This window comes from Mchenga conophoros, linkage group LG3, assembly GCF_057382185.1.
Source record: "Mchenga conophoros isolate Kocher_MC1m ecotype Shallow Benthic linkage group LG3, M_conophoros_male_GT1.1, whole genome shotgun sequence".
Taxonomy (NCBI): Eukaryota; Metazoa; Chordata; class Actinopteri; order Cichliformes; family Cichlidae; genus Mchenga; species Mchenga conophoros.
The window spans coordinates 18,691,789-18,705,753 of record NC_140528.1 but is presented as its reverse complement, the minus strand read 5'-3'; the positions used below and the strand labels follow the sequence as shown (position 1 = coordinate 18,705,753).

Sequence of the window (13,965 nt, the reverse complement as noted above, 5' to 3'; positions counted from 1 at the left end):
CGGCCGAGTTTATTAAACTCCACCAACACAGCGGTGACGCAAATCTGAAGGCTAGACCGTCCCATTTCACAGCCTCGCACTTCCAGCCTTTTCGGTCTTTGAAGGACCCGGCCCACGTAGACCGCGAATACCGGGTCCTCCGAAGGATGCAGCCGACGTTTTGGGACAAAGCTAGAGTGCGATGTTCTTTCAGTGTTGCACTTTGTAGACGCTCCCTGAGCACTGGTCTCACAGCCAGCTGCACATAGAGACCAGTGTTGTTAGTCCAGGTCAGAAGATGACTTGTTGGAATGAAAATGAGCTTGTAGTTTGTCTGCTTTAATAATGTGACTGGAAAAAGGTGTTGGACTTCAAATATGTCCATTTCTTTCACACTTCACCTTTAAAAGTGAAGCCTTGTGGTTCCTGGAAGGAAAAACACGACTTTTTCAAGTCTTTGTCCTGTTTTTATGATAAATGTACGACTTTAATGTGAAACATTCAGAGTTTTTTCTCTTGTTGTGTTTGTTTGAAGCTGCTTCCTGTTGGCTTCAGCTGTTTGGAGTTTCCATTTTCTAAACTTCTACATTCTGAACCTTCTTCAGCTCTGAACAGATGATGAAACACTGAATGATTTCAAGCTCACACTTTGTCTAATAAACTTACATCTTTCATTCTTTATACAGATTGGGGGGCTGTGGTTTGTCAGAGATCAGCTGTGATTATCTGGCAGCAGCACTGAAGTCCAACCCCTCCCATCTGAGAGAGCTGGACCTGAGCATCAACTACAACCTGCAGGATTCAGGAGTGAAGCATCTGTGTGGTTTCCTGGAGAGTCCAGGATGTGGACTTGAAACTCTGAGGTCAGTCAGCATGTTTTAGTTGTGCTGAGATGAATATGATGTGAAAGTTGTGCTGACACTAAACTGCAGACATCAGGCTGATATTATACTGATCCACACTGAGGATCTTCATGGTAAAGTCTGTTTTCTTCTTCTCTGGTTTAGTCCATTGACTGCAGCAGAACAATGTTCACATTTCAAACCTTCAAAGAAGAAGAAAAATCCTCCACTGGATAATTCACTGTGAAACTCTCCAACTCTTCATTCCACCTTAAAGTCTGTCTGACACTGAAATCCAAAGCAAAATGTGCGTTTGCTTTACAGACAGCAGTCCAACACAAACATACACACATCATCCAAAACACAGTCCAACATCCAAATCTCCTCCACTGCCAGCATGAATGATGGGAAAGAGAAGGAGGAACACTCTGACATTCAGGGTTAGAATGAGTTTCATGAAGCAGACTGTGAAGATCAAAGCTGCATTAGAAAGCTTACATGAATGAATGAGTGGACAGAAGTGGACAGAGATCATCTGAAGCACTTCAAAGGCTTTAAATCAGCACATTTCTCTTTATTCTTTATCAACTCTGTTAGTTTCTCTCAGTTTTCTGTGGAATGAAGCTAACAGCAGGCTAATAAGATGCTGACCAATAGGTTTCTATTAAAGGTTGTAATTTGTATATGAAAAAGTGCTTTGGCTCAGCAGGGATCAGCTTACAGGTAGAATACAGCTGCTGGATGGGATTAGCATGTCATAGCTATCTACCAAACTGCTAACTGGGGGATTTCAGGCCATCTATGGATCATTTTTGCTAACTGTTTATTCAGCTTAGGCTCACAGGGCTGCAGCCTGTGCCCTAGCTGTCATAGGGCAAGAGGCGTGGTCCACCTGCACAGGTGAGCAGTCCATCACAGGGCCAACAGAGAGAGACAGAGAAGCACTCTCTCACATCCACACCTACAGCCAATTTAGAAGCACCAATGAACCTAAGCAGCATTTCATTGGACTGTGGGAGAACATCCAACCTCCACAGAAAGGCCAACAAGCTTCAACCTACAACCTTCTTGCTTTAAGGCACTAGTGCGAACCACTTTTCCCCATTTCAGCCCAAATCCTGCATCTTCCTGTTTCTGACTCCAGGCCAGCTCCACTAACACTTTCTCATCAGACACTGCCACCTAGTGGAGGAAGTCTTAGTCCCATTTGAAGCTTCAGATTACAGTTAGTTCCTTTACAAAGAGGTGGAGGTGGTGGGGCCACAGCACCATCATCACTGAGTGCCATAGGACACTTAACCTTTGTTTCCATATGCTGGGAACTTCCTGTTGTTCCAAGGAGGACTGGAAAATGTGTGAAAATCTCCCAGTCAGTTCCTCACAGCACACTTCAATCATTTCCCTCCCACAGCATCAGGACCAGGGCTTTTTCTCTCTTTGGTCCCACTAAGAGATTTCCACACAAACACCTCATCAGTGGGACTCTCAGAGCTACCAGCCCTTTGCTACAATCACAAAGCTCTTCATTGAAATCAATGATATCAAAGCTGGAATCAAATGAGTCCAAGTCTTCTGCTGATTCAGCATCACATTCATCTTTGCTCCTTGTTCTGCATCCCCACCATGGACTTCATTCCTTTCCAAGCCAGCCTTGAGTGTCCTTTATTCAGCTCATCCTCTGCTTTACTTTTACACCTGATTTTAGCTGCTTTATCTCTCTTTCAACAAGTTTCTGTGCCTCAATCTTTTTCTTCTCTTCCTCATAACAAGACAGCTTCTTCTGCCTGAGAACATGTTGGAGTGATTTACTAATCCAGGGCTGCTTATTGGGGAAAATACTTCCTGTTTCCAAAGTAATCCCCATTTTTCCCAGAAAGAAATGTAAGTAGAAATCGATGATCTAAGTGAGAACATGAGCCTTTAAAAAGTCCCAGTGGGTGCAGTCAAAGCAGTCCCTCAGTCCCAGTATATAGTCTTTGGTCCAGACTGGAACAACTGTGTGCCCAGTTTGAGCTCTCTTCAGTCCTGTGACCTGACAGACCCAGAGGGGCCATCACATCACATTTAGAAGCTCCCCTAATGGAGCCACAACACATGTCCAACACTTAGTCTGTCTTGTTGGACCAACTGGAAGAAATGATTCAAGGACTTAGTCACAGAACAGAGATTCAAATCTCCAAAATCCAACTGGCTGCATCAGGACATATAGTCTGAAACTCTGCACAGTTTCCTGTTTGAAGCTGCTTCCTGTTGGCTTCAGCTGTTTGGAGTTTCCATTTTCTAAACTTCTACATTCTGAACCTTCTTCAGCTCTGAACAGATGATGAAACACTGAATGATTTCAAGCTCACACTTTGTCTAATAAACTTACATCTTTCATTCTTTATACAGATTGAGGGACTGTGGTTTGTCAGAGATCAGCTGTGATTATCTGGCAGCAGCACTGAAGTCCAACCCCTCCCATCTGAGACAGCTGGACCTGAGTAATGACTACTCCTGGTTTTCGACCAACAACAACAAGCTGCAGGATCCAGGAGTGAAGCATCTGTGTGGTTTCCTGGAGAGTCCAGGATGTGGACTTGAAACTCTGAGGTCAGTCAGCATGTTTTAGTTGTGCTGAGATGAATATGATGTGAAAGTTGTGCTGACACTAAACTGCAGACATCAGGCTGATATTATACTGATCCACACTGAGGATCTTCATGGTAAAGTCTGTTTTCTTCTTCTCTGGTTTAGTCCATTGACTGCAGCAGAACAATGTTCACATTTCAAACAGTGAGACTCAACGTATGGCCCGCGGCCCACACGCGGCCTGCCCACCTTTCCTGATTCAGAGAGAGGGGACCCTGATTAACTGTGTAGTGTTCTTCCTCACAGTTCTAAGTATCAGACACAACAATGAATAATCCACAGCTGACTGTCTTTAGCAGGTCAAAGGTCACGGCACACAGCAGACAGTGGGAAATATTATAACTCTGATCATTTATCAGCACATATCCATATGTATAAAAACAAAGCTGACACTGTGAGACTTGATCAGAGGTGTGATCATCACAGCAGAGGCCTTTGTGTCAAAGTCACTGAGGATCAAACAGAAACACATGAAGCAGATTTTCCTGTTCTGGCTTTTTATAGCAGATAACCTTCAAAATATTCTGCAGTCCATCAAAAACTGAAGCAAACCATGAATCAACATGTGAACATGAGCTGATGCTGCTGAAGTGAAGCAAAGTTACAGAGGTTTGATTACAGACACAGCTGAGAGTTTGTAATCTGTCATCATTTTAAAAGGTTTACATTTCTTCAGTATATCCACATTTGCAGCTGGTACCTCAACCTCCACTTGTCCAACACAACTGCTGTTCACTGCCTCCATGACATTGTGATTTTGCTGTTGGTCTTCTGTCAGATCTTCATCAATCACTTCTGCACGGGGCACACCTTCAGACTCTGCAGCTGCATAACGAAAGCCTGTAAGATAAAATTAGACATAAGGTAAATGTACACCAATATTCCAATGACAGGTGTGTGATTCATCTGGAAGTTATGTGCGGATTAGTGTACAGTGATAGCAATTTAGTATGTTTTTAGAGGGGGGGGGGTTGTTTACCTCCGATGGGTGCTCTTTTTCGCTTCCGTTGCGTACGCCTTGAGTGCCGGTCCGAGTCTGATACAGGTATGTCGTCATGCCCCATGTGCAGTGTTGGTGCCCAGTCTGGATTTGTTACATCCATTTCATATGCTGGTTTGCCTGCAATAATGCCAAATCATAAGCTACTCAGTCGACATGATGTGGTTCTGCAGCATCACACATTAGCATGTTTTATCTCATTATCTATGACCTCAGCACGTTGAAAATCACACTAAAAGCCTTTCAAGAGTGCTATGAATTAATTTAGAACTCACCGGAAAGAAAATGCCGTGAGCAAACCAACAAAAAGCTGGGGATTGCAGAGAACTCGATATCCCCTCGTCTCACCGCTGCAATCCAAGCCTGACGTCTTTGTTTAGTAATATCGGATACATGGGATCCCTCACGTTGCCTCCAGGATGGAAAACGATGAAAAGAGAGCCCGTTATCCAGCTTCTTGCCTTCACGATCGTGTGATCTAACGTTGCAACCGACAACACAACACGTACGATCCATAGCTGAAATGGTATCCTTTGGCTGGCCTACTGTCATGGCGGAAGGGGGCATGGCCCATCTCCCGTGACATCACGCTCCAAAGCCCTATAGGTGGGAAAATGTACCATGTCGACCAATCAAAAATGATATGGAAACATGACATTTGGTTGTTTAGCAAAAGGGGGAAGTTTTAGGAGTGACCGGCAAGAGAGAGCGAGTGAGCGAAAGAGAGAGAGAGTTTTGATACGTGAGAGATTTGTGACGTTTACCGTGTTTGGTCTCAAGTTAGTTTGTTGTCTTGTGTATTTAGTGTGTAGCTGTTGTTTTGTTTTGTGTGTCAGTTCTACTAGTGATCGTCACAGTTGCTGCCTTAAAGCCAACAAAGGCAGATTGCAGTGTAAACGCTGAGTGACACACCTGCTGTCAGACCTGCAGGTTTATCCCTGTGCTGTTCTCATATGTGTTAGAGTGACACAAACTATTGTTTGACACCTGATTGTTCTGTAAATAGTTTGAAATGATTATATGAAAAACGTCTGAGCCTTGGCTGCATTTTTTGGTAAATAGTACCATATAACTTTGTTGTTTGACAAACGTGTGCGTATTTTTAAAAATGTACAATCTCTATTTGCATTTCAAGTTATGAAGATGATTCTTAAACATGTGTGTGGTTTTTACAGTCAAAATATCACTTTCTACTTGTATTTTAAATTTTGTCTGAATTTAGATAAATTGTGCTGATACAGTTGGTCAAAATGAGAAAATAACAGATAAACTGTTTTTAAAGGTAAAATATAGAGGCCACATCAAAAGTAGTCAAGAAGGGTTAAAGGCTAAAAGCAAAGTTGTCACCAAGTACTGTTTATATTTGTGTGTATTGCTGCAGCTTTTTTGAGTATTAATTTGGTGCCTTTGTGTGAAATAATGGTATTGTGAGTGATCCATATAGTCACAAAGAATAGCCACTTGTTTCTGTGCTACCAAAGTTCCCCGGCTTTCATTCAAAATGTGTTTATCGTCAGCACCTGCACATTAAACTACTTAAACATTATAAATGTCTTCAAGCTCACACTGAGGCCTGTGGGGTACTATCAGCCACTGAGACAGTACACACATTTATATGTGTTTGTATATGAATATTTCATACTTTAAGACTGCCTGTTTATTTAAGGGAGATGAACAAAATACATTGGAATTGTACAAAATAATATCATGGATGATAAATTAAATAGATTTTAAGTAGATGCTTGTGCATTCTTAAAGTCTTATATGTTGAACTGAACTATGTGATCTGTTCAAAGCCTTAATCTTAATTTGAAGTGAAATGTGCATTTTGAGTTTATACACTATGTATATAAGGCGACCGTTTCCTTTTGCAGTATTTTTGTGTGGTGTACTTTTCTATGTCTTAACAAAAGGGGAACAAAGGTGTTTAAGTTCACCTAGGATGATGTGTTTTAATTTTCACATGGTCTTGCTTGAATTTGACCCTGACAAAGGCGTATGAACTCTGTCAGCTGTTTGGAGTTTCCATTTTCTAAACTTCTACATTCTGAACCTTCTTCAGCTCTGAACAGATGATGAAACACTGAATGATTTCAAGCTCACACTTTGTCTAATAAACTTACATCTTTCATTCTTTATACAGATTGATGAACTGTGGTTTGTCAGAGATCAGCTGTGATTATCTGGCAGCAGCACTGAAGTCCAACCCCTCCCATCTGAGAGAGCTGCACCTGAGCTCCAACAACAAGCTGCAGGATTCAGGAGTGAAGCATCTGTGTGGTTTCCTGGAGAGTCCAGGATGTGGACTTGAAACTCTGAGGTCAGTCAGCATGTTTTAGTTGTGCTGAGATGAATATGATGTGAAAGTTGTGCTGACACTAAACTGCAGACATCAGGCTGATATTATACTGATCCACACTGAGGATCTTCATGGTAAAGTCTGTTTTCTTCTTCTCTGGTTTAGTCCATTGACTGCAGCAGAACAATGTTCACATTTCAAACCTTCAAAGAAGAAGAAAAATCCTCCACTGGATAATTCACTGTGAAACTCTCCAACTCTTCATTCCACCTTAAAGTCTGTCTGACACTGAAATCCAAAGCAAAATGTGCGTTTGCTTTACAGACAGCAGTCCAACACAAACATACACACATCATCCAAAACACAGTCCAACATCCAAATCTCCTCCACTGCCAGCATGAATGATGGGAAAGAGAAGGAGGAACACTCTGACATTCAGGGTTAGAATGAGTTTCATGAAGCAGACTGTGAAGATCAAAGCTGCATTAGAAAGCTTACATGAATGAATGAGTGGACAGAAGTGGACAGAGATCATCTGAAGCACTTCAAAGGCTTTAAATCAGCACATTTCTCTTTATTCTTTATCAACTCTGTTAGTTTCTCTCAGTTTTCTGTGGAATGAAGCTAACAGCAGGCTAATAAGATGCTGACCAATAGGTTTCTATTAAAGGTTGTAATTTGTATATGAAAAAGTGCTTTGGCTCAGCAGGGATCAGCTTACAGGTAGAATACAGCTGCTGGATGGGATTAGCATGTCATAGCTATCTAGCAAACTGCTAACTGGGGGATTTCAGGCCATCTATGGATCATTTTTGCTAACTGTTTATTCAGCTTAGGCTCACAGGGCTGCAGCCTGTGCCCTAGCTGTCATAGGGCAAGAGGCGTGGTCCACCTGCACAGGTGAGCAGTCCATCACAGGGCCAACAGAGAGAGACAGAGAAGCACTCTCTCACATCCACACCTACAGCCAATTTAGAAGCACCAATGAACCTAAGCAGCATTTCATTGGACTGTGGGAGAACATCCAACCTCCACAGAAAGGCCAACAAGCTTCAACCTACAACCTTCTTGCTTTAAGGCACTAGTGCGAACCACTTTTCCCCATTTCAGCCCAAATCCTGCATCTTCCTGTTTCTGACTCCAGGCCAGCTCCACTAACACTTTCTCATCAGACACTGCCACCTAGTGGAGGAAGTCTTAGTTCCATTTGAAGCTTCAGATGACAGTTAGTTCCTTTACAAAGAGGTGGAGGTGGTGGGGCCACAGCACCATCATCACTGAGTGCCATAGGACACTTAACCTTTGTTTCCATGTGCTGGGAACTTCCTGTTGTTCCAAGGAGGACTGGAAAATGTGTGAAAATCAGTTCCTCACAGCACACTTCAATCATTTCCCTCCCACAGCATCAGGACCAGGGCTTTTTCTCTCTTTGGTCCCACTAAGAGATTTCCACACAAACACCTCATCAGTGGGACTCTCAGAGCTACCAGCCCTTTGCTACAATCACAAAGCTCTTCATTGAAATCAATGATATCAAAGCTGGAATCAAATGAGTCCAAGTCTTCTGTTGATTCAGCATCACATTCATCTTTGCTCCTTGTTCTGCATCCCCACCATGGACTTCATTCCTTTCCAAGCCAGCCTTGAGTGTCCTTTATTCAGCTCATCCTCTGCTTTACTTTTACACCTGATTTTAGCTGCTTTATCTCTCTTTCAACAAGTTTCTGTGCCTCAATCTTTTTCTTCTCTCCCTCATAACAAGACAGCTTCTTCTGCCTGAGAACATGTTGGAGTGATTTACTAATCCAGGGCTGCTTATTGGGGAAAATACTTCCTGTTTCCAAAGTAATCCCCATTTTTCCCAGAAAGAAATGTAAGTAGAAATCGATGATCTACGTGAGAACATGAGCCTTTAAAAAGTCCCAGTGGGTGCAGTCAAAGCAGTCCCTCAGTCCCAGTATAGAGTCTTTGGTCCAGACTGGAACAACTGTGTGCCCAGTTTGAGCTCTCTTCAGTGCTGTGACCTGAAAGACCCAGAGGGGCCATCACATCACATTTAGAAGCTCCCCTAATCGAGCCACAACACATGTCCAACACTTAGTCTGTCTTGTTGGACCAACTGGAAGAAATGATTCAAGGACTTAGTCACAGAACAGAGTTTCAAATCTCCAAAATCCAACTGGCTGCATCAGGACATATAGTCTGAAACTCTGCACAGTTTCCTGTTTGAAGCTGCTTCCTGTTGGCTTCAGCTGTTTGGAGTTTCCATTTTCTAAACTTCTACATTCTGAACCTTCTTCAGCTCTGAACAGATGATGAAACACTGAATGATTTCAAGCTCACACTTTGTCTAATAAACTTACATCTTTCATTCTTTATACAGATTGTGGAGCTGTGGTTTGTCAGAGATCAGCTGTGATTATCTGGCAGCAGCACTGAAGTCCAACCCCTCCCATCTGAGAGTGCTGGACCTGAGAGGAAACAACCTGAAGGATCCAGATGTGAAGCAGCTGTCTGATCTTCAGCAGAGTCCAGACTACAGACTGGAGACTCTGGAGTAAGTAGAGTGATGGAGTGAGTGGGTGGTGCTGTCAGCAGTATTGTACTAAACACAGTCAGTATGAAGCAAAGATCCAGTGTTTCCTGTAAAGCTGCAGCTTCTCAGTGAAGCTGTGAGAGGAGAATGGTGACAGGCTTCAGGATTTATACTGGATGTGCTGCATCACTGACTGACAGCTGATGAAGAGTCTCTGGAAACACTCGTTTATCTCCTCTGCTCTTCCTTCTTCTCTCTGCAGGTGGAGGCTATGATGGTAAACAGGACGGTGTGTGTGCTGAGAGAGGAGGAGCTGTTTCCTGATGATCCAGAGAGGTTGAAGCAGCAGCAGCTTGTGTGTAGAGACGCTCTGACTGGGCCATGTTACTGGGAGGTGGAGAGGAGAGCTTCATCCAGCAGTGACTGACAGAGGAATGAGAAGAAGTGCAGATGACTGTCAGTGCTGCAGAGTGAACTGCTCTGAGAACAGCTCCACTGTCAGACACAATGTAGAGTCCAGCATCATCCCTGTGTGTCCCTCTGGATCTGACAGAGGATCATCAGTGTATCTGGACTGCTCTGCTGCTGCTCTGTCCTTCTACAGTCTCTGCACAGTCTCTGTCTGACTCTGGCTTCAGACCCTCCTGGATCAAACTCACCTGGAAAGACTTTCAAACATCACTCAATAGATTTGAATACAGAATATATTTGATATATACTGTAGATGTACTGTAGAGTTGCAGTTTGTCACTTGTAAATACAGTCTGTGAGCAGCTATGAGCTGAAAGATCTTTCTAGAAACACGAAATGTTTTCACTCTTCTGTTGCTTTTTCATATATTTCCACAACATTAATATTGATCCCACCTGTCTCACCTGTTTCATGCTTTTATACATAATAACAGGACACGTGTGATCTGAGCGCTGCTGTGGCTGCTGTGCTGCACGTCTTCATTTAGATAACAGAGACATCTAGTGGTTCAGAGGGAGAACTGCAGGAGGTGGAGCTGTGTTTTAGCATGGAAAACTTTTTATCTTTTAGGCGCAGATACAAATATGACAAGTATCAGTGTGAGATACAAAAGGTCACATCAGTCAGCAGAGGGAACAGTGATCACACAGCAATGTAAGAATAGAAACATAACAGTGAATCTGGACATGTATACAGAGGGAAGCAAACAAACAGGATGTAACACTACATTAAAGCCACAAATGGGAAGAAAACAAAGCCAAAGGAAAATATATTTGATCTCAGGAATCCAAATCAGATGCTTTAGAGCAGGGGTCGGCAACCCTGGGCACGCGTGTCACAGCTGGCAAGCGAAGGGTTAACTGATGGCACGACCATAGCTGGACTGGCCATCGGGCATACCGATGATGATTTTTCGTTTTTCTGGGCCAATGATGTTTTTTTATGATTTTTTTTTTTTTGTAACGGTATAAACGATGGAAGGTGGTGGATTGGCCGGATGCTGGTCGATGTGTAGAAATAAGTCAGTTGTTTGGTGGTGGCTATGGCGGAGCTTCCACAGAGGCAGCAGGTGGATGAGGGAAAGGGGAGGCGGGAGGAGCAGAGACCCGAGGCGGCCGCCGGTCCGAGTGTTGGCCCCCTTGAACTTTCCCACATTTTGTCACATTACAGCACAAACATGAATCAGTTTTATTGGAATTCCACGTGAAAGACCAACACAAAGTGGAACGGAAATCATACATGATTCCAAACATTTTTTACAAATAAATAACTGCAAAGTGGGGTGTGCGTAATTATTCTGTCATGGAAAAACACACTGCCATCAACTGTTTTGTTTTTGTCAAAATCACTGTAATATAATCACTGTACCTTTATATACATGTGACTTATATTAATGCTGCTGCCCTCTTGTGGCTAAAGTGTAATTATGTTCTTGTTATTAGGGAAAACATTTGAGAGTAACATGACAAATGAGTCAGCACTTTGGCTTCAGCTTAAGAAATCCTCATTTTTATGTCATCAGTTATAGTTGCATGTATTCATTATCATAATTTAACCTTTAATATTGATGTCTTAAATTGATTTTACTTAAACTAGCAATAATTTTATGGTTGCATTAAATAAATGCATCACTAATGAATGAACTATTTCAGTAATTAATTTAAAAAATCTACATAATCAATTAAAGATATATATTAATAATGAATTATCCATTAATTTCATTTAAAATTTTTCAATATTTGTTTATATACAATTCAAATTAGTTAATTACATATTTAATCAATTATTGGTTTGTTTTCTATTTTGATTATTTTACTGACACATTTAATGAATTATTTAATGATGTATTTATTTAATTCACGTTGCTACTCCTGGCCCTGCATCGCTGTTCATAAATACATTTTATTTGTCAGCTTCACCCATCAAAGTCAGGGGGCGGGGTTAATGCTGATCAAGTCAAAACCATTGCTTTGGTCTGGTGGGCGTTCTTTTAGTGGGCTTTTCTGTCACGGCCTGCGTGGCAGACTATGATGAGGGGAAGGAGGACCCAAATGCCAACACGTTCTCACTCCTGTATGGAGGACCACAAGAGCCACGCGCATCGAAATAAAGAATTCTGTGCTTAAGTAATGAATTATAGAATAAATTCTGCATTTGTAAATTCATTTTTGAATTCCCATTTAATAAACTGATTTTTGAAATGCTTTTAAAAACTGCATTTCAAAATCCTTTTTCCAATTGCACTTTAATAAACTGCATAAATTGCATGAATGAAGGGATCCTGCAGCGAAACGGAGAGCCCAACCTCTGACTTAGTGCCTGTTTACTCAGTCTGACCACCTGTGAAGTTAACGCGCTAACGTGGCTAACGCTAGCATCACCACACGTAGCCCCGTTATTTTAAGGTCATCTTAGCTCATGAAAGTTTAACGTCGCAGCTGTACGAGCTAGCTACGTGTTTTGTAAGCTGCTGTGCTCTTCACAAATAAAGCTGGAAGCAGCTCAGACTATTAGAACCAGCACTGAGGCCTGTTACATTTATGTTAGAGCAACAGCTGCAGCCTTTAAACTAGCGATTAAAATGCTGACAGTAATCAGAATCAAAAACGGTTTTATTGCCAAATGTTGAGCAGGTTTACAACATTAGGAAATTGCTGCGGTGCTTCAGTGCAAACATACTGTCATATAACACTTAAATAAAAATAAGGATTAAAAGTGCTAAGTAGATAGATATATACATGAGTGCAGGTGGTGATCAGGGCCAAACATGGAATGATGCAGTGAACACAGCGTAGGGTCACGTGGTAGTGGTGGGAACAGTCATACGGTTATTGTTCATGTGTCCAACAGCAGAGGGGAAGAAACTGTTCTTATGGCGAGAGGTTCTGGTGCGAATGGACCGGAGCCTCCTGCCTGAGGGGAGCAGGTCAAACAGACTGTGTCCAGGGTGAGAAGGGTCAGCTGTGACTGAGCTGCACGCCCCAGTGTCCTGGAGGCGTACAGGTCCTGCAGAGATGGGAGTCTGCAGCCAATCACCTTCTCAGCAGAGCGCACAACATGCTGCAGTCTCTGTTTGTCCCTGATAGTGGCTCCAGCGTACCACACGGTGATGGAGGAGGTGAGGATGGACTCGATGATTGCAGTGTAGAATTGCATCATCGATCATATAATCCATTGTTTCAAATTAGACCTAAAACTCCCCCTTTTGACACATCTTCATGTGTCAAACAAAAGCACAACTAGAAAATTCAAAGAAAAAGGTTCATCAGATCATTTCTCAGGAAACCTCAGCGATTCTCCTCTCGAGTATATTTGCTCCGGGCCTGCAAACCTGTGTTTAAATAATAAAATCAGTTTAATTATCATGTTCGATCTTTTCAGCTCCTGGCTCCACCCAGAGCCTGCATCCCCAGAACGACCTAGAAACAAAACCTGTATATTAGCATCAACTTCACATTTAAACTCAGTTCCCCCCCTGTCCTTCCCTCACTGTGATCCACTCTGTGCTGTAAGAAACTAAACTTAAAACACAACAGTTATCAGTCATGTGCTTCATACAAAATGTGCGTATGTTTTAGTTTCACGTTGATCCTCTGAGTGTCATGGTACTTCTTTTAATCTGACTTTATCAAATCGAACCAAAATAGGTTTGCTGTCTTTACTTTGCTCGTTTTCCTCCAGCACCACCTCGTATCACCTGCCCTTTCCCTTGGACCAGTGTTTGTTATTCCATAACTGGATTTGGAATGTGACAAGTCCACCAATCCCCTATATAACTCCTACATTTGGCTTTGGTTCTATTTTCCTTCTATAAAATGTCATTGACTTCTACAGTGGCCTGCTTTGGTTAATGGTAACATCAGTAATATCAAACATTTTCTCCCCTTCAGCATTTGGCATTTTCCCAACAATATAATGTGACACCATCATCTAAACCCAGTCAATAAAACAACATTTTCTTAAAGCAAACATCAGCAACCCAAAATTAGCCGCCCAAGGGTGGAGTCTGCAGCTCCACACTCTCATGTGAACCTTTCGGTCTCCCTCTCTCTCTCTTGTGCTCCTGCCAAAAGCAAAGCAAAGCATCCACCCTTTTCTTACCGGCGTCGTGAATTGTTTGTCAACATCTACTCATCCTAACGCTGGTCCAGTCTTTGTCACGGCTGCACAGCAGACAAGTGGAGCCTCACGTGCAAAGCATCAGAGT

The 13,965-nt window shown here is 42.4% G+C and overlaps 1 protein-coding gene across 1 annotated transcript in view; it reads left to right on the top strand.

The window, feature by feature from the left end:
- Nucleotides 1-11,039, top strand: part of LOC146577543 (NACHT, LRR and PYD domains-containing protein 12-like) — an 82,702-nt gene extending 71,663 nt beyond the window's left edge. The window contains exons 7-10 of the mRNA XM_085267673.1: nucleotides 3,213-3,413; nucleotides 6,596-6,772; nucleotides 9,135-9,308; nucleotides 9,550-11,039. Coding sequence (XP_085123799.1) covers nucleotides 3,213-3,413; nucleotides 6,596-6,772; nucleotides 9,135-9,308; nucleotides 9,550-9,562 — 565 coding nt within the window. The 3' untranslated portion in view covers nucleotides 9,563-11,039. The remainder of the gene's footprint in view (nucleotides 1-3,212; nucleotides 3,414-6,595; nucleotides 6,773-9,134; nucleotides 9,309-9,549) is intronic.
- The last annotated feature ends 2,926 nt before the right edge of the window (nucleotides 11,040-13,965 follow it).